At 64.0% G+C, this 19,402-nt stretch overlaps 1 protein-coding gene across 1 annotated transcript in view; it reads left to right on the top strand.

Moving 5' to 3' along the window:
• The window catches only part of step (cytohesin steppke), a gene marked incomplete in the record, with an annotated part of 127,240 nt that overhangs the window by 93,907 nt on the left and 13,931 nt on the right, over positions 1 to 19,402 (top strand). Inside the window, 1 exon segment of the mRNA XM_037237989.1 lies at positions 7,387 to 7,457. Within this exon segment, the coding sequence (XP_037093884.1) occupies positions 7,387 to 7,457 (71 nt within the window).

Here is a 19,402-nt window from a genome sequence, read left to right as displayed (position 1 = left end):
GATGTCTCGACGCCGTGGACTCCGCCGCCGGTTTCTTCGGCGCCAGTTCATGCATTCGGCCACTGATGTCTCGGCGCCGTGGACTCCGCCGCCGGTTCTTCGGCGCCGGTTCATGCATTCGGCCCACTGATGTCTCGGCGCCGTGCCTGGGCGGTATTTTTAACGGCGTACGGCATTGCCGGGAGCCAGTGGCGTCATGGGCTCAGTCCGGTCTGCCGGCGATCGGCGGCGGCGCGACCCACGGCCGACACCAACACGATGGACGTACATGAAGGCTGGATGCCGTCCAGCGCGCCCCAGGAGCGGCCGGCGCATGATCCGGGACGGCCCGATCTGAGCAGGCGCTGTTGTAGCGGCCGCCGCTGGCCCCGGGTGGCTGGCCGGGAACGCGGCTGGTGGTGGTGACGGTTGCTCGCGCTCCGTACCGCCGGGATCGGGCCGTGGCAGCGCCCGGTTTGTTTCCCTCTCGTGGAATGTGTCGTCAATGACCTGTGGGGCGCGCTGAGAGGTACCATGAGCTCGGGCAGAAGCGAGCGCCGACAGTGAAGTCGCTTTCAGACTGACGTCTCCCTACGTGAAACTAGCCAATGGCTCACGCGGTCTGTCAACATTACCGCTCGCTCGCGCGCGGTCTGTCAACACGCGCTGCTCGGTGTCCCAGCCGTTGCTGGTGTTTGGAATTGGCTCCAGATGGTCGCAGTGTCTGGCGCGTGGCGCGTCCGCCGCGCTCGCGTTCTGACGACGCCTCTGCCACGGTCGGCTCCGCGTCGGGTCGAATTTGCATTCGTAGCGGTGTGCGGCGGCGATCGGCACCTCGGCTCTGACGGGATGCCCCAGGCCCGGGGCGTTCCTACTACCGCTGATCGGCACCTCGGCGCTGACTGGAGGCCCCAGGCCCGGGGCGCCCCTGCTGCCGCTGATCGGCGCCCCCGGGTCTGGCGGTAGGCCCCAGGCCGACGCGCCTCCACTGCTGGCGTTGATCGGCGCCCTCGACCTCCCCTCCTGCGCAACTGGGCGACCGCAGCGGCCGGCAGGTGTAGCGGCCGCGATTGCACGGACAGGGGCGCAGGAAGACTGCGGTGGTGGTGGCGGTCGCAGCTGGTCTACAGACCGGCAATCGGGCGTCGTACACAACCTGTGCCTGTTTGTGCGCTGTAGTGCCGAAATAGCCCCTGCCACCATCATCATCGGAATATGACCGGCCAGCTACGGAGAAGCATTTCCGGCCCGGTCCGCGAGCGCACGCAGACCATACCGAGTGTGCCCGCCCCGCACCGGCACGCGCCCAGCATCCGGCGTGGTCCTGCGCCCCGGGGCGCTGTCAGGCTGCGGCGGCTTCGGCTCGTCCGTCCGCCCCGGGCCGGCCCTGGGTGGCGGGCGTGCTGCCGGACACGTGCCGCACGGCTCACGTGTCCTCTCGGCCGGGACCACGGCGTCTGTGTGTTTGTTTGGTGTGTGTGTGTGTGGCGTGTGCCTGTGCCGTGTGCGTGTGCGTGTGCGTGTATGTGTGTATGTGTGTGTGTGTGTGTGTGTGTGTGTGTGTATGTGTGTGTGGGTATGCGTGTGTGGGGGTGGGGGTGTGTGCGTGTGTGTGTTATGTATGACTGTCAGGCCGTGTTCGGGCTGTGACGTCACCGCTGCCCCCCCCCCCCCCACGTGCCCGCCGGTCCGGACGAGGCGGGCGTGTGGGCGTGTGGCCCGTCAGGCCGTGCTCCGTTGTGACGGTCCACCTCCGGCGGCGCCGACGTGACCCCCGGACGGCCTGCGCCCCGTCAGCCTCGTGTTGTGCGGGCCGTCGGGCCCGTGCGCCGCCGTGACGTCAGCTCGAGCCGGAGCCGGCCGCGGCGGTCTCGTTCGGAGGCTGCTGGCCTTGGCGCGCGCCGACCGGTCCCGGCCGGCCGTCGACTGCGACCGAGACGGCCGGCCGGCCGGCCGCGGTCAGTTTCTGCAGACGCCGACCGAGCGGCAAGGGCCAGCCGGCGGACGCAGCGGAGCATCGCGACCGGTGCCGAGGTGACGGCCGTGAGACGCTGCGGGACAGTGAGGCACTCCGGGACAGTGAGAAACCGCTGGACAGTGAGACCCGACGGGTCAGTGGGTAGACGGGCGACAGGGGCTGATCGTTTGGCGCCATCGGAATCGTTTCGCGCCATCGGAGTCGTCGCTGCGCGCCGGCTCGAGACCGAAGCGGGGGCGCCAGGTATCCGGAGCCGGGCGGAGACGCAACGGACGGAGCGCCGTGTGGCAGCGGCCGGTCAAGGCACGGTCGCCCCGGCGGGTGCTGCCCGGGCCGTCCCGTCTCGCGCGGCGGCGCCGCCGCCCGCCGCCGCATGAAGGAGGCCAAGTCGCGCACCACCTGGTCATCCCGCCGGAGGAGGCGGCATCAGAGCCGCACGGCAGTGAGTTGGGGACGCCCTGCACCCGGCACGCTTCGTCCTGGCTGTCGCCCTGAGGCGGCGTCGCCGTCGTCCGCCTGGCCGCGTGAGGCGTGCAGCGTGACGTCCGCCTGTCGTCCGCCTGCGAGTCGGCGTGACGCCTGAGCGTCTGCCTGCCTGTCGTCCGCCTGCCTGGGCCGCGTGACGCGGGGCGTGAGCGTCGCCGTCCGCTGCATGCCGGCCGCCGCGTGAGGCGCCGGGGGTGCATGTTGTCTGGCGGCGCGGCCGGCGCCATGCTGGTGTGTCAGGCGGGCAGCGTGCTGTGCGGCGGGTCCGTGGGGCGCGAGCGGGAGCCGCCGGCCCGACCCGCCACCCCGCCCCCACCCAGTGAGTATGGCGCGCGCGGCCGGAGAGGCAGAGGCGAGCAGGTTTGTGTGGCGGACTGGGGGGGGGGGGGGGTCACAGAGGGATGGCTGGGCACGGGGTCACTACTGGACAGAGGTGGCGGGGTCAGGCACCAGTCGGCTAATTCGGGGATGTGGGGTGGGGCGGGTCCGAACCTTGGGAACCGTCCGCCGGCCGTGGCTAAATGGACACGACCTTGCAGCCCGGCAGCAGAACCCCTACACGGCATTTAAAGAAGGCGACGTTGTAAAGTAGCGTCATTTAAAAAGGTCTCCATTGTTTCCCGAACACTTCAGCTTGTTGTTTGTCACTCACTTTGATTGTATCCGCGGTGATTTAGCCCCGCTCCTGTGTGACGCGCGCCGCTGTTAGTCGGTCGCCGAACACGGCCCGCCCTCGATCCTGGTTATGCCGGGCGCGTCTCAGCCATTCCGGGCAGCATGGGACCAATGCCTCGCGTGTCTCCGGTTGACGGCTCGCGCGGGACTTGGGAGCCCCGGCGCTCCGTGTTCGGCCGTTGTTTGAGTGAGCCCGTGGGGTCCGCGTCGAGTATCGCTGGTAAGTTTCCGCCGCCGCCGTGGTCTCTCGGAGTCGCCGTCCCACCGCAGCGGCCTCCTCGGAGTCCCCGTCCCACCGCAGCCTCTGCAGCATGCCTGCCGGAACCGCTCCCCGCCCGCCCCACTGACACAATCTCCACCCCGCGTCGCCGCCTCAGCCTGCCGCGCGCGTGCGCTGCACGCGGCCGTTGCACGCCGGCCTGTGTTGCACGTCGGAGCGCGCCTCCACTGCCCGACGAGTGACGCCGCCGCCGCGGCGCGGCTCGCCGGCGGGAATGCAAACCGGGCGGCAGTCGGTCTTTAAGCCGGTGTTAGCGTCGGCGGCATGCGCTAATCACGCTGCGAAGTGCACGTGCGCCATCCTTGTGCACCCGTGCAAGCCCCGTGCACCGTGCCGGTGTGTTGATGGACTGCGGTGTCGGCGTCCGTGCGGCGGCGCCGCGGCGTCTGCTATGACCCCGGGCTATCTGCGTGTTGTGGCCGGGACGGGTGTCGGCGGCGCCGGTCAGGCCGCGTCTGCCGGCGGCGTCGACCCTGGCTGGGTCGTGGGCTGATACGGACGTGGAGGGGAGTGTCCGGGAGGTGGGAGCTGGTGGGACGGCATGCTCTGACGCGGTGTGGCTGGACGCCCGTTCTGTGGGCTCGGCTTGCCTGTCGTGAGATGCTCACGACGCCGCTTCGCCGTCGTCGTGAAGCAGCCGTGGCCGGAGTGCTGGGGCCCGAGCAGCGGCGGCGGCGACGACGGAAGCGCCGTCCAGACCGCGACAGTTAACCGCAGGGTTTGGGCTAAAGGGCAAGATGGGCAGTGTCGTCCACGGCGTCGTCACAGGTGGCGATGCCCGACGTCCCTACGTCTCAGAGATCTCTCAGAGATCTCTCACGGAGGTCTCACCGCTCACCTCTCACCTCTCACCGCTCTCTCACCGCTCAGAGATCTCTCACGGAGGCCGCTGGGCTGTGGTCGCGCTGGAGACTTCCGAAGGCAAACGATCCCGCGTCAGGTGACGGACCGGGCGGCCTTCAAAGATGACGCAGGGCAACCCCGGAAAGAATCGGCGTTTGCTGACTGTGAGCTCCTACGTTCTGCGCGCGCGTAATAATGGCAGCCTCTGTGTGACCTCCGGGCTCAAATCGACGCGACGTTGTCATATTGGGCCCGGTGATTGCTTCCCGCGGGGCTCACCGGCGGCGGCGTGGCGAAATGCTGTCCTGATATAGTGGCCGCTCGGCGCTGGGCGTGGGTTATTAAGTTTCCATCCGCCTCGGTGGAACTACCATACACCGCAGCGGCTGCCGCGGTCTTTGCGGCCGGCCTCGCCGCACTTTCCGCGGCAGACGAACGGAGCGGTGATGAGGGGGGCGCACGCTTAACCGGCAGGAACTCGCTTGTGACAGCGGGCCAGCTGTGTGGGCGTGGGGCGAGGCGTAGTGACGCGAGTGAAGTGACCCCGCCCGCCGCCGTGCCGTCTGGCCCGAGAGGCGACGCCAGAGCGGACTGTGACGAGCTGGCGTCCCAGGCGCCCTCTTGTTTACCGCGGTCTGGCTACGCGCCAGCGACGGCGCGTGCCGGTCACGTGGCGCGTCGGGTCAGAGGTGGCGACTCGCCGCCAGCCGTCTGTGCCCCGGGGCGATGTCTGGCGGCGGCGACCTTGGGCTTGTTGACGCCTGACGAGCGGCGTCGTGCGTTAGATCACGCGCGACGGGGGATGACACCAGAAGTTGGCCCGCGAGCTGATCGACCGAGAGCGAGCGCTTCAGTTGCGGAGCACGGTCAAGCTGCCCTCAGCTGATTCCATGACGCGGTTCGCGTACGTTCTCAGCGCGCGGCTATCACCGGGCGCCGGCATGCGGATGCGAGGTGGACCGACCGGTCCGGAGCGCGTGTTGACATTCCTCCGCCGGAGATGAGCTCGCCTTCGGCGGCCGCCCCGGCCACCGGTCCCGGCGGCGGCCGTCCCGGAGCCGCAGCTGAGCCGCGCCCCGCGCCGTGCCTGGCACGGCCTGGCGCGCCGGTCGCCGGCGCCGCGGCCGCGCCGGCGACCGGCTGGCTGCACAGGCGGACAAGCGGAGGCGGCGCCGTCAGAGGTCCAAGAAGCTGCGCAGACGCGGCGTACAGAATGCGCGGGCTCCGTGGCGCCAGTCGTCCATGTCGCGCTGGACCTTGGACGAGCCGCGTCGCTCACCGCTGCGTCGTACCCCCGTACAGGGCCGCAGACGTCCGTCACGTGACGGTAACGGGACCTGGGGGCGGCGCAGTAATGGTCCGTGAACTCGCGGGTCCGCGCGCAGGCTTCTGGGAGGACAACGGATGCTGGTGATGACCGTGACGGGGGGCGGTGGCTGTGGTGAAGAGGCTCGACCCCGCTGTCGGCGGGGTCCGGGCCTCGGTCAACATGTTCAGACGCCTTGCGCGCGCCGCTTTGTTCAGCAGCGTCGGGCCGGCTTGCTCGGCGGAGTATCCCCGGGCGGTGGACATCGATTTCGGCGCCGTGTTGATGGCCCGCTGTTTGCCGTTAGGGTGTGGTGACTGAGAAGGGCTGGCTGATGGTGGGACAGAGCTAGGCGGGGAGAGACAGGACAGTGGAAGGAGAACGAGGCTTAGCGTAAGATGAGAAAGAAGACAGATTATTTGGACGGAATATGCGCGAGAGCGAAGGGAAAGGCGAAAAAAACATGCCAGAGGAAGGTTATAGATTTAAGGATATAGGGAGAGGGAGACGTGAATAATTGTGCGAAGATGTTAAGTGTAGGAGAGGAGGTAAAACAAAATTGCCACAAAAAAAGACAAGGTGAAATGTAGTTTAGGTACGAATTATGGAGGATTAGTTTGGCATTCAGTGGATTATAATACCATTCGCGGCGGCGGTATCCACGCACGTAAGGTAACCTAATGAGGCCCATTAAGCTTACGCATCGAGGAGAAAGGCTGTTTTCTACAGAAGAGAGCTGTCTGCTCTCAAGCGACGCGAAGAAAATATCCGGCCGGTGTTTTCGCGTCCAAGGCAGATGGGTGAATGCTGCGCTCGTCCTGTCCAAGTTGCTTGCGCCACATCAGATGCTGCAAGACTTTTTAGCGGTTTAATGGCGGCATTTGCAGTTTTGCAGCGCGCGAGGACCTCCGGCGTGGTTTTGTGCCGCTGCGGATAATTGTGAGTGGCTAGATTTATTTGTTTGTTTTGCGCGGCTGTTAGAAGGGAGGTGATTAATTCCGGCTGTCAAGCTAAGTGTCTGTGACCATTGCGGACTATCCTCATCGCACATTACCTCCAGCTCCCAACTGCGTAAATAACACGGCACGTTTACGAGTTACGGCTGTTGATGAGGGGAAGGAGACCACCTCGTTCGAATGCTGACGTCTGTGAGAAGGCGCGACCCCTGGTGCGCGGCAAGGCTCCCAGACCCCCAGGGACGGCGACAGTGCGACAAGGCGGAGGGCGGGACCCATCAGCCGGTGCCTGCTGTGTCCAGGCGTGCCGTGGAGTGTGCGAGGGTGTGCTGTGGAGTGCTGCGAGCCGGCGGTGCCGCGGCTCTCTTCTCAGCACGAACCGGCGTTGTGCTTTGAGCCGCGAAGCTCCAGCACGTCCACGACCATCTCGGACGGATGACCGACCGGCTTGACATCGGTCTTGTCCTTTTTTTTTGGGGGGGGGGGGCTTAAACGGGCCACTCAGCTAAGGTGGCCAGTTTCGTTAAACACTTGAGAGAACACAGACGTAATGGCCTCGGCGAGTGCAGCCCACAGACCCCTTCGGACTATGTTACGATCAGCGCCCTATATATATATATATATATATATATATATATATATATATATATATATATATATATATATATATATATATATATATATATATATATATATATATATATATATATATATAGGCCGGCTCAGGAGTACGGTGACATCAGGTCGCTTCACCGAATGCACTCCCGAGACGATGGGAAGGTAAGGCGGGCGATGGTCGGACGTGGCCGGGTGCTGTCGACCGCTGCTGACGGCCAGCTGGCTGACCGCTGCTGACGGGTATGCTTCTCCGCTGTTTCAGATTTAACTCCTGAGGAGCAGCAGCTGCTGCTGGACATCAGGAGGCGCAAGGCCGAGCTCCTCCAGGAGATTCAGGTGAGGCGCGCGATCTCCATGTGTGTTTTTTTTTTGGGGGGGGGGGCAGGAGAGAGATGCCTCGTCCATGTTCTCGAGACGCTTGCTGTGACTGAGAAAGCGGGGCGCCAACTATCCAGAAGACGAACTCGCCCAGTTGCTGTCCGCTGTTGACGAGCGAGTTTAGTGGAACGATTGAAGCGCGGGCGGCAGTTTGACTCGGGTCGGGTCGGCTCCGCGGCCCGCTGCATATTGTCTGATCTTCCGGCAGTAGGCCGACGCCGTAGGCGGTGGTGCCGGCTCCAGAGCCAGCTGACGGGTCAGTCTCCGGCACCGGGGCTCGCCCGACGCCGGCCGGTGTCGGACCGACACTGACCGGCGACGGGGCAGCTGCCGGCCGGGCTCCGCGCCGCCCGGTCGGCTGGCCTCCAGCCGTACCCGGGCCGCCGGCGGTGGTGCCGGCTCCAGAGCTGGCTCTCGAGTCAGCCTCCGACACCGGGGCTCGCCCGACGCCGGCCGGTGTCGGACCGACACTGACCGGCGACGGGGCAGCTGCCGGCCGGGCTCCGCGCCGCCCGGTCGGCTGGCCTCCAGCCGTACCCGGGCCGCCGGCGGTGGTGCCGGCTCCAGAGCTGGCTCTCGAGTCAGCCTCCGACACCGGAGCTCGCCCGACGCCTGCCGGTGTCGGACCGACGCTGATCGGCGACAGGGCAGCTGCCGGCAGGGCTCCGCGCCGCCCGGTCGGCTGACCTCCAGCCGTACCCGGGCCGCCGGCGGCCCCGTCAGCGGGCGTCCGTCGCCGGAGATTTACCGCCGGGCCGGCCTGCAGGGCTCGGCGCCGACCGTCCGCTGTCGGCGCGCGTCCAGCCCGGGCTGACGGATGGGCCGTAATTGTCACCGGTCCGGCGGGGACGGGGCGCCGGCGGCTGCCGACCGGCCGGCGGCGGCGGTGCCCAGGTGACCTGGGGCCACCGCACGGCGCCGGGGCGGGCAGGGTGGACCGCTGGCGACAGCTGGAGGGGTGCAGATGACACGCGCCGTCCCCGCTGTCGCTGGCTGCCGCCTGGCGCCCCCGAGAGGAGGGGCCGCTCTGTACAGGTGGAGGACGGCAGGGCATGATGGACCGTGTCGAGCGCCGGTGATTAGCCGTCTGGCACGCTGACAGAGAGGTCGGCGTCGGTGCACTCACCGGGAAGACAGGTGACAACAGCACGTGTCCGGCGCCTCTGATCTACCGTCTGACGCGTGGGCAGGGAGGTCGGCCTCGGTGTACTGGCGGGGAGGACAGGTGACGACAGCACGTGTCCGGCGTCTCTGATCTACCGTCTGCCGCGCGGACACCGGACACATGAGCCTGCGGTCACTCTTGTGTCTCGCGTAGCCCTGGGAGCAGGGGCAGGGTTGGCGTTGCCCGAGCTCGCCCTTTGTCCGCTTAAGTTTGCCCTGAACTCTGGTAACGCACACGAACAAATTACTTTAATGAGGGGTAAGTTTGACATGAACACTCTGGTAACGCACACAAAGAATTCACTTGAGAAAAGGGCTAATTTTGACATGAGGTCTCTGACAACGCACACAAACAATTTACTTTAAAAAGTGTCCTTCTACTGTTTAGGACGTTGCTACACCGCTGGCCCAGGCTCGTTTATGGGGGCGGCGGGCTCGTTTGTGTGGCCGGCGGGGCCAGGCTCTGGCCTTCAGTCCAGTATTGTCCTGGCTCCGTTCAGTATCTGTCGGTTGCCATTTAGCAACTTGTCGCTGATCTCTGGCCGCCCCTTGACCGCCTGGACCATTTCGGTGAAGCTCCCGCTCCGCCGTCCAAAGGTAAAATCCCATACGTTAATGGTTGGCTATTTCGCGTGCTTTATGCCGTCTGATTCGTCTGCTCATGCCAAATTTGGTTATTTCAACTGTCAGTTGAATGTTCACAAACTTAAAGCCCTTTCTGTTAGCCAAGAATTTGTGAAAATTTCAACTATTGGCTTAAATATCCGAATTCAGCATGAGAAGACGAATCAGACAATTACGATAAAATACGAAAAGTGGTCAACAATGAACGCATGGCGTTTTCCTTTGCACGGCAGCGCTGTTTTATGTCAGCATTTCTCTCGTTTTGTAGATCACGCAGACAGTTTCTCTGCCTCCTCTGCGCGTTCTTTGCTATCACTGCACGTCTCGGTCCAATTTGGGTCTGATTGGATGACATTAAGTCTGCCATGACTCTCCGCCTCCTGTGCCTATCACAAGCTGCTGTAAATCCACCACATGTGTTCTACCACCACACTGCTGCAAATCCACCACAAGCTGCTCTCTTTTTCCGGCTGACCTTCATTGACTGGTCGCCGGCGAGCGAGCCGGTGGGCGGTGACCAGACTGACGATTGTTCCACTTTGTTTAGAAATTCTCCCGTATATGCCTGCCAGGACTGGCACTGACGCGACAGCGACTCTCAAGAGGGAAGGGACTCGCTCCGAAGACGACGCCAATTACAAGACGTTTTGCTGAAAGTAGGAAAGACTCCGCTGTGTATCGTCTTGGGAGGTCCTTCCCCGCTCTTGGGATTTCATGCGCGAGTCAGCTCTGGAAGCCGTTTTCTCGCCGATCCTGCTTGAAGGCCGAGCAACGATCAGCAGCCAGGCGGAGCTTGCTGATCCAGCTGATCAGCACCGGAGGTCAGAGGTCAGGCTGTCGGCGGCTGACCTCAGCGGTCCGGTTTGGGCGGCCGGACCCCCGGCTGCCGGCCGTCACCGGCGCCGCTCGTGACCGCCGCTCCGAGCCTCGGCCCGCCCGGCCGTGCGTGCAGTCGGCTCGGGAGCGGCTGTGCGGTAGCGGCGCCGTGGCCGGCGTCGCCGTCCGCGTCCTCCGGCCGACGCGTCATCACCGCTGCCTGATACCTGTCCATTGGCCAGCGCCGGCGCGGAAGACGGCGGGCCGTTGCAGGTGTTGCTTAGGCACGCGTCGGCATGAGCCCCGTCCGGGTCGCGACGGATGAATGCCCTGCGCATGCGCTGCCGGGGGCGATGACCGGCCCGCCCGTGGATGGATGTGTCCGGCCGCGGTGAGGTTGAGTTTCCGTTTGATCATCGCCGTGCTCAGACGCGGTGTGCTGGTGTGGAAGCTGCAATTTTCTCCGGCCTCGAGAGACGTCCGGGATGACGGAATCCCAGCATCCCCCGGTCACGACCAGTCGGTAGGAGGTCGGTCCAGCGGGAGGCGCCGGCGCACGGTGGTCGGACGGCACCTTTATTCGTCAAATTCATATTGTCGTGGCCTTTTGTTAAGTCGCAGATCGCAGTAACGGGGCTTGATTCTGCGCGCTGTCGCTCTTCCTGTCGGGGTATGAGGCGGCGCTGCCGTGAAGCGTCAGGGCTGAGTCTGTCGTGAAGCCGCAATGACGCCGGCAGTGTCGTGGCTCGGCGGACCGTGGGCCAGCCGATGACCTGACGTGACTTGTCCCTTCCCGCCATGTCAACATATACCCTGCGGTGTCCCGTCTTGGCCTGGCCTGGCCTGACCCGACATGGGATCCTCTCCGTCGCCCGGACAGCGACACCGTCGCGTCGGCCCGTCGCCCGACCCCGGCTGCTGTCGCCCGCTCACTTTCTCCCGCCGCCAGGGCCGCCGGTCGCACCGTTGCACCGTCGGCTAATTGCGCCGGCGCCGTGCGTAATTGCCCAGGTGGTACCGACTAACGACCGCTCCGAGCGCACCTCCACCCTCTGTCGCTCTGCCCGGCGCGTTGTTGTTGTTGTGTGCCGCTGCCGGGCAGCTGCCGGGCTGCGGCGCGGCGTCGCGCCCCGCCGCCGGCCCCGCCCTGTGACCGTCCCCCGGCGGTGGCCGCCGCCTGTTGCCGGCCCCGGAGAGAGGGAGGCCCGGCTCGGAATAGCCTGTCCTCGGTGGCGGCGGCGATTGTTCCGGCCTTCCGGGAGTGGCACGGGACCGACCGGCGGACGATCATTGACCCGGCCGTGTCCTCCCCCGCGCTCCCCTCCCTCCCAGCGTGACCCCTCCAGCGGACGGACGGAGATCGACCCGGCCGGCGACGGTCGCCAATTAATCGCCGCCCCCGCCGCCACTGTTTGCAAACGGCCCCGGCCGTCGGCAGGCGGTCGTGTCGGCCCGCTGGGGAGGGGGGGCGCCCGAGGGGAGTGAGAGGGTCGCGAGGCCTCCCCGGGAGAGGGAGGGGGGTCGTCGAGAGGGTCGACGGCTTTCAGGGGTCGCTTGGCCGGGACTAGGAGGAGCCGGGCCGCGTGATGGCCCCAGGCGTTGATCGGCGAGAGCGGTCCCTTTCTGTCGGTTGCTAATGCTGTTTGAGATAGATGCCCTTCGTTATTCATGTGAGCTGACTGGATGTGATGTCTCCAGCTTTAGGCATGGGGTAGTGTGTGCTTGGAATGCCTTGCATGTCCGATTGATCTTAATAGCCTGGTATCAGTGAGCGCTGGGCGGAAATTCCTCCCCGTGCCTGTCTGTGCCCTCGCCACTCCATGCCCATTGGATTTCACATGAATTGTATTTATTCTCGCGAGCTGTGCGCTCCTCACCATTCGGGCTGCAGCTGGCATGCCGGCTGACTGGTAACTCGGCGCTTGCACGCCCGCTTTGCGAAGCAGTGTTCGCCGGCCAACACGAAGCCGCCTGGATTATTCCGCGGTCAACGTCCCTGACGTCCCCTGTGCCCCCGTCCTATCGCCGCCCCATCGCCACTCGGCGGACATTCCGGCCTGGCAGGCCCCCCTGCGGGCAAAACTGGGGTCCGATCTGTCCGTCACTGGTGAAGGCGCGCGCGGGACGGCCCTCCCCTCGAGACCGTGGAGAGGCGAGCTTTTCGCTGTCGAGGCGGTGGTTTTCGGGTGGTGGTTCTCGTACCCTGGACGCGGTATCTCTCCGTCACTGCCCGCCCCCCACCGCGCTCGTCTCCCATCCCCGCAGATATGAGAGTGTGGATCAGCTTCTGGTACTGGATCAAGTCAAGAACGTCGCCTCGTGCGGGTATCATCGAGCCCAGGATCCAGCTCAGGATTCCGGCCCAGGATGCCCAGGATTCGGCCCAAGAGAGCCGGCCAAGGATCCGGTCCGGTATCCGGCCCGGGATCCGGCCGCGGCCGGGCCGTGGCGCCGTCAGGAGCGAGCCTGAAAATTGACCGCTCCGCGGCGCCGTCAGCCGCCGAATCGCACTATTGATGGCCGCGTTTTAATGGCCATTAATGGTCAGCGACTAATGGCGCCGTGATGGGACGCGTGCCGCGGCGCCAGATGAGACGTTGACCCCGAGGCGCGGCGCGGTGCGATGAGCGCCGCGCGCACGGCACAGGTGGAGAGCCGGCGGAGGCGGCGACTCCGGCGCCGCCTCCGCCGGTCCGGCTCGGCCTCGCTGCCGGCAAAAGTTGGGAAAAATGGGGAGCCAGCGTTGGAAATGATTGAAATAGTTTTCGCGGGTTTGGGCGGGCCGGTTTGTTGGGATTCAATCTGCGAACGGGCCGGGTCCGTTGATTAAGGGGGCGCATGGCTGGGTAGTTGATTTCGCTTGCAAGCCGTTGCGTCCGCCGCGTGGGCGTGTCCTTTGCAAATGGCGTGCGGCGCACCCCGCCGTCGGCCAGCTGTGTCCTGGCTGCCGTGCTGTGTCGTCTCCGACGGCAGCCGTCCAGTGCCGGCCGCAGTCACACGTCGGCGTCCGCGGCGACCGCCGGAGCGGCTGTGCCAGGGGCTGTGCCGGACCGCAGACCGGACCGCAGACCGGGGCGGAATCAGCGGGCGGTCGGCTGAGGACGCCGGACGCTGGCAGCCGGCGGCCGGCCGGTCTCGCACGCCGGAAGCGGTGCTAGCCAGAACGGGAGAAATCATACGATTCATTTGGAGGATGGTCTGTCGGGTTGCATGCGGAAGCCTGTGCGCGCTGCGCACGTTCTCGGGGACTTTGCAAGCATTAGCGACTCTGGGCACGCCCTCCACGTGGATTTGCATGCGGTCTTCTCGTTTGATTTGTTGTAACCACGTGCCATTGTTATGTTAATGAGCTCTGCAACGGTTCATGTGCTGCTTGCCAGTGAAACATGCCGTGTGCGGGATTCGAACCGGGCTCTCCCGCTCCTGCGCCGTCGCTCTGGGACCGGAGCGGACCGGCCGGGCTAGGTCCGATGCGAACGGCGCGCTGAGAGATGTGACGCGTGTCTTGATAGTGATGGGGTGACGTCAGTCGACGGCCGATGCCCCCTCCCCTCCCCCCGCCTCCCAACCGGCGAGGGGTGATTGGCCAACGGGCGGGGAACGCACGGTGTCCGTAACGGTTGTCTGCAATTATCCAAACACACCTGGCGTGCTAGTGAGTGTTTAAATATTGTGTTTAATTGGCCTCGCTGGGTGAAGGCTGTATTCGATTCCGAATAATCACGACTCGTGCATGCATACTCGGCGGCGGGGCCACCCGCCCGTGACGGCGCGGGCGCGGGGCGCGTGCCGGCAGACGGGGGGGGGGGGGGGGGGGGGGGGGGGGCGCTGCGTGATTGGTGGGCGTTCGGCAGACGTTGACGGCGCGAGTGTGTGTGCCGTCGGGCTGATGACAGCGTGATGAGTAGCCGGCTGAGTGCGTTCTGCCCACAGTCGGCAGTAAACTCCGGCAGCGTTGCCTGCCGTCGCCGGTGTGCCGCGCCTCTGCCGCCCCTGTGCCGCCTGCCACCGCGTGGTGTGCCGCGCCTGTGCCGCCTGCCACCGCCTGGTGTGCCGCGCCTGTGCCGCCCCTGTGGTGTGCCGTGTGCCACCGCCTGGTGTGCCGCGCCTGCGCCGCTGAGCGTCCCGCTCTGCCGCGTGTCCGTACCCCGCGCGAACGCGATGACGCTGTCCCGGATGTTGTCAGCCACGGGAGAGTTTTGAGCGCTGCTGTCGGGAAAAGATCCGAGCGATGGTTTGTTTCGCTGCCATGCTATTGGGGAATGGGTAATAGAGATGACAGGTACCTGTAGGTCCGTTAGTAAATAAGTTGGTTAGTGAGTTATTAGCTACCGAAATAGTTAGACATGCGAAACATGGAAAGCACGAAAGCAACTCCGAAATTTCTCTGGCGTCATGGAGACAACGGCCGGGAGCTTATGCAGGATTTTGCAACAGGTGTAGGACGCAACTAAATCATTACTGCAAGCCCAGTTAACGTGCCGCACACGCAACATTTGTTGTGCAACGTAAAACAACATCGCATGGCCCCCCATCTATGTGTTTCTGCGTGTCCACCCCAAATTTTAGGTGTCACTGCTTTTCGCGGACGTATAGCCGTTAGGAGTTCGATAACGGGCACGTGCCCCGAGAGCTGCCATGTCATAAGCTGCTGGCAACGATGGATATTGTTTGCGATATCTCGCCAGAGCGGCCAGGAGCTCCGCTCTGTCTGAATGGCCAAGCTTGCACCGTTGTCTGGCGCGTTATCGTCGCTCCTTTGACCAGCGACCACATCGCTGCCAATAAAGGTTAGTGTCAAGCACATGATGAGCGCGAATTGCCTCGAAGCTGGCGAAGTAGCTTCTGCTGACCATTGGGTTTGAACTTGCTCCTGCTTGAACTTGTTTGAACTGGAACTTTTGTTCATGCCATTCAGCTCGTTTTATGTAACGGCTTCGCTGATCGATGCGCGGGTACGGGGTCTGCTATTCATCCACCGCGCCGGGCGGCGAGGCCTGCCACACATCAGCCATCTGGTGTTTACGGCTAGGAGCTGGTGGATGTGGAAACTCGGAGATAGGGTGACTTCAAGCGGTGGTTATATGCAGGCTCATCGGTTATCTCGGCTGCTCCGCCTGAGTTAATTTGTGTTCGTAATTTGGGCAGCTAATTTGTGTTCGTAATTTGGATGTGCTGCCTGCAGCTGAGATGCATTATGTTCCGAACCTTAGAATTCAGATGATGTTCTGAACTTTCGAGTCTCCCGGAGGTGCTTTCGGGTCGGCTTGGTCGCACCGGCAGACGGTGTTCTTGGAAACCTGTACTGGGGCACGCGCGACGGTTTGGGACATTTGCCACCATCAGAACGCGTAAGCGCATACTTGTGATGTCCGTTCTTTTCCGAGGTCGTGCCATGTCGGTCAGGAACTTATGAACGTGAGCAAGTCGTGTTGCCCAAACCCCTTTTTCGGGCCAAATCGTTGCATGCGCCGTCACGTGCTGGGTGTGGTTACGTAAGGGTTGGGGTTAACGTTGGACTTTCACGAGAAATGAGTCGAGCAGCGTCCGGAGGCCCGTGCTAGGCATGCCAGCCCAAAGACAGGCATCGCTGAGACGAGCGAGCGCATATTTGGCGATATGGCTCCGCTCGCCGCCGGGAGACACTGCTGGCTCAGCTGCTCCAAGGAGGCTTTAATGAACAGCAGAGCTCAGTGTGCGCCGCTGGCGATCACGCCCGGAGAGCCTGGCGAACGTCGCCGCTGGGAGATTGATCTCTCCGCAGCAACAGGCAGCTATGGCGGCCCGGCAGCCGGCGGTCTCCGGGGAGGCGCGCTGATGGGGATGTGGCAGCACTGCCTCGCCGCCCGCCGTCTTCTGATCTGCCGAGCCATTAGACGCGCCGCCGCGCCCGCAGCAGTGAATTATGCTGATGGCTCCCGCGTCGGCGTTTTCGATGTGACGTCTTACGGGAGAGGCAACTGCGTCGGCTGGGCTGGGGCATTCGTTAGTGATGCCCGGGACGGACGGGACCCCCGAGGATAGCCAACGCTGAGGCTGAGGCTGAGGTATCTCTGCCCGCCGTGTTTGTCAGGTATCTGCGGTCACACAGCGAAGGGCTGAATACATGTAAGGTGGTTACGAATTGCACATTACGCGGAAAAACGCAGCATGTCCCGCTTCAGTTTGGTAGCGGACATCGCTCCGTCCTGAGTGTTTCCGACATGCGGTGGCTGGAGCTCGTGTTCGGCTAGTAGCGGTTGGATGTTTCTGTTCTCGGCCCCGGTGATCGGCTGTCGCGTCACGAGCTCCGCCGCTGGCCGGCGCACGGCGTCTCACCTTCACCCCCGGCTCCCCGGGGCGCGGCTCCCGTCGCGGCGCCGGGAGCCGTCTCCTCTGTCAGCACATGATCGGCTCGTGCGCCCATTACGACGGGGCGCGGCGCTCACGTCGCCACAGGAGGCCCGACACGGCGCGCCTCCCGAGACCGGCCCTGCGACGACCCGGGACGAGGCGGCGGGGCCGTGCAGGCTGCTGTTCGGCCAGAGGCCGCGGGTGGAACGACAAAGGCCGTTCGGACAGAGGCCGCGCGGGCCTGGTTTGGAAGCACACTGCAACCATTTCTCGCGACTTGGATGCAAATTAAGTCCGATTGAGTCAGGGGCCGATAACAATGTGTTGTGATGACCTGATCAGATCTGTGTAAAAACTGGTTGAAAGCTGAGTGGGAATTGGTGCACGTCATGGAGCATACGGCCCTCGGACACTGCGCAAACTTCAACAGCAGAGCAGTGGTAGCGACCGCCACCCCAGTGTCGGGGACGTGGCCGGTCCTAACGTACCGTCGCCGGGACGTGGTCCGTCCTAACGTACCGTCGCCGGGACGTGGTCCGTCCTAACGTACCGTCGCCGACGGGTCCGTCCCGTACGACGTGCGTCCGTCCTAACGTACCGTCGCCGGGACGTGGTCCGTCCTAACGTACCGTCGCCGGGACGTGGTCCGTCCTAACGTACCGTCGTTGGGACGTGGTCCGTCCTAACGTACCGTCGCCGGGACGTGGTCCGTCCTAACGTACCGTCGCCGGGACGTGGTCCGTCCTAACGTACCGTCGTTGGGACGTGGTCCGTCCTAACGTACCGTCGCCGGGACGTGGTCCGTCCTAACGTACCGTCGCCGGGACGTGGTCCGTCCTAACGTACCGTCGCCGGGACGTGGTCCGTCCGGACGTACCGTCGTTGGGACGTGCCCGCGCCAGCCAGAGGCGGGACGGTCGGCGGCGATCGGTAGGCGAAGCACGGACAGCGGCGGCGGCGGCGGCGGCTCGTTAGCTGATGACGAGGTGACTCCAGCGAACGGCCGGGGGAAGTTATCTACAATGCCCGGCGACTTTTGTGGGATGGTGTGGGGATGATGTGGGCGCCTTTGAAGGCTGTGTAAGGGGATAGCGATAGCTCATAGGGCGAGGAAATGCAGAAGCCGTAAGGATTGCATGGCGGTCCATGCGCACTTCTTGCTCCAATGACCTCAGTGTGGTGTCCGCAGCTGGTTTTTAGGAACTTGTCCACTGGCGCGTTCGTCTCGGCCCGACTTCGCCACCTGCAGATCCGATACGCACAGCCTCCTCATCCCACGCCCCGCCGTCTATCGATCCGCTTGACGGTCCGACCCGGTCAGGTCACGGGGTCACCCGCGGCGCAGAGGCCCGCCTCCGCGATCGAGGGCGCCACCGTCGCCCGGCCGCGGTCCGCCAGGTGTCGCCACGGCCGCCTCTCGTCAGCGCCACGGCCGCCTCCCGTCAGCGCCACGGCCGCCTCTCGTCAGCGCCACGGCCGCCCCTCGTCAGCGCCACGGCCGCCTCTCGTCAGCGCCGGCTTGGCGAAATCACACGTCGACGGCGACGGGATGCGAGCCCGCCGCTAATTGGCGCGGTTTAATCAGATCGGCGCGGCCGGCGCGACGAGGCGTGCAGTTTGCCCCGGGCAGGTACCGTCGAGCGGCCTCGCGGAGCCGCCGGCAGACGGGCTAAGCGGGCTCGGCGTCGGCTATTGAAACGTCACTCGGCGAGGCGGCGCCGCGCCATTGTGTCGCGGTGTCGCGCCGGCGACAATGGCCACGCGCCCAGGCGGCGCCCGCGTCCCCCGGGCCCGGCCGCCGGCGCCGTGAAAAGGAGTGCGGGTTCCCACGAGAAGGCGGCCGGCCGGGCGTCGGCGCGACGCAGATTTGGCACAAAACGGCCCCGGCCGCTGAATAACGTCGCCGTCTCATCAGCATATTCATGGGATTATGAGCGGCCGTTTGGAGGATGCGTTGCAGACGGCCACCGGCGGCAGTCGGCGGTTCTTTGTGGCAGTTCGGCGCCGGGCCGGTGACGTTTTTACCGCCCAGACGTCGTTCGAGATGGAATAAAGGACGGCCGAGCCTTTGTTCGTGGGGAGCTCGTGCAATCCGACGGGACGTTTTTGCCCCGCGGCGGCGAGCTGATAGACGCAGAGACTGTTCTGCGGCATGTTTCGCTCTTTTGTAAAGCATCGATCCTAACCAGCCGTGACGACGGAACCTGGAAGTGCGCAACCGGCGCTCACGCACTACTGGTTTGTCTTGCTCTTTGGGCTTATTGAACTTGGATGAGGTCGTCGCGTATGGGTATCTTGGTGGCATAGTCAGCCGTTGGTAACATGCAGTGATCGGTGCAGCGGGGCGGAACTAACAGATGATGAGGGGTTTTAGGGCACATCGACTGCAGCAAACTAACAGGTGAAGGTCAATCAGGTGAAGGTCATGCAGCAAACTAACAGGTGAAGAATGGAGTCGGGCGTAATAGCAGTTAGCGTAATAGTTGACGCGGCCAAAGCCACGAAGCGTATACGGAGGGAGATATTGCGACAATCCAAGCGCTGATGCTGGTTTGTTTCGTACTCGACGGATCTGGCTCGGTTGTCAGCTTGCTCACTGCCTTGATTTTTTCTCCAAGATTTTTCATCTCAGTCGAAAACTATGTTTCGAATGAATTTCAGTCGGCGTTATGAATCGGTTGTGAGGGGTTGTAGTGACGTGAAATATGGTGGGCATGATAAATGGGCAGTACTGAGCTGTGTGTAGTCCGTATTGGGTGAAATGAATGATTGGCTAATGGATCGACAGCCTGTTATGGGGCTCTGGGCTCAAATGATGGATTATGTAGCGCGGGAATGAAGGTAGTTGGTGCGACTTTAAAATGCTAAGAGTGAGTGTGGCCGATGGTGCCTGCTTCGATGCTGGTTATTGGGTTAAGGTCGAATTCGGGGGGTGGGGCCACGGAGGTCATGTTCCTCCCTCCTGT

Source organism: Pollicipes pollicipes, unplaced genomic scaffold, assembly GCF_011947565.3.
Source record: "Pollicipes pollicipes isolate AB1234 unplaced genomic scaffold, Ppol_2.1 Scaffold_7262;HRSCAF=8765_pilon_pilon_pilon, whole genome shotgun sequence".
NCBI classification, from domain to species: Eukaryota; Metazoa; Arthropoda; class Thecostraca; order Pollicipedomorpha; family Pollicipedidae; genus Pollicipes; species Pollicipes pollicipes.
This window is presented reverse-complemented; position numbering and strand designations above follow the sequence as displayed.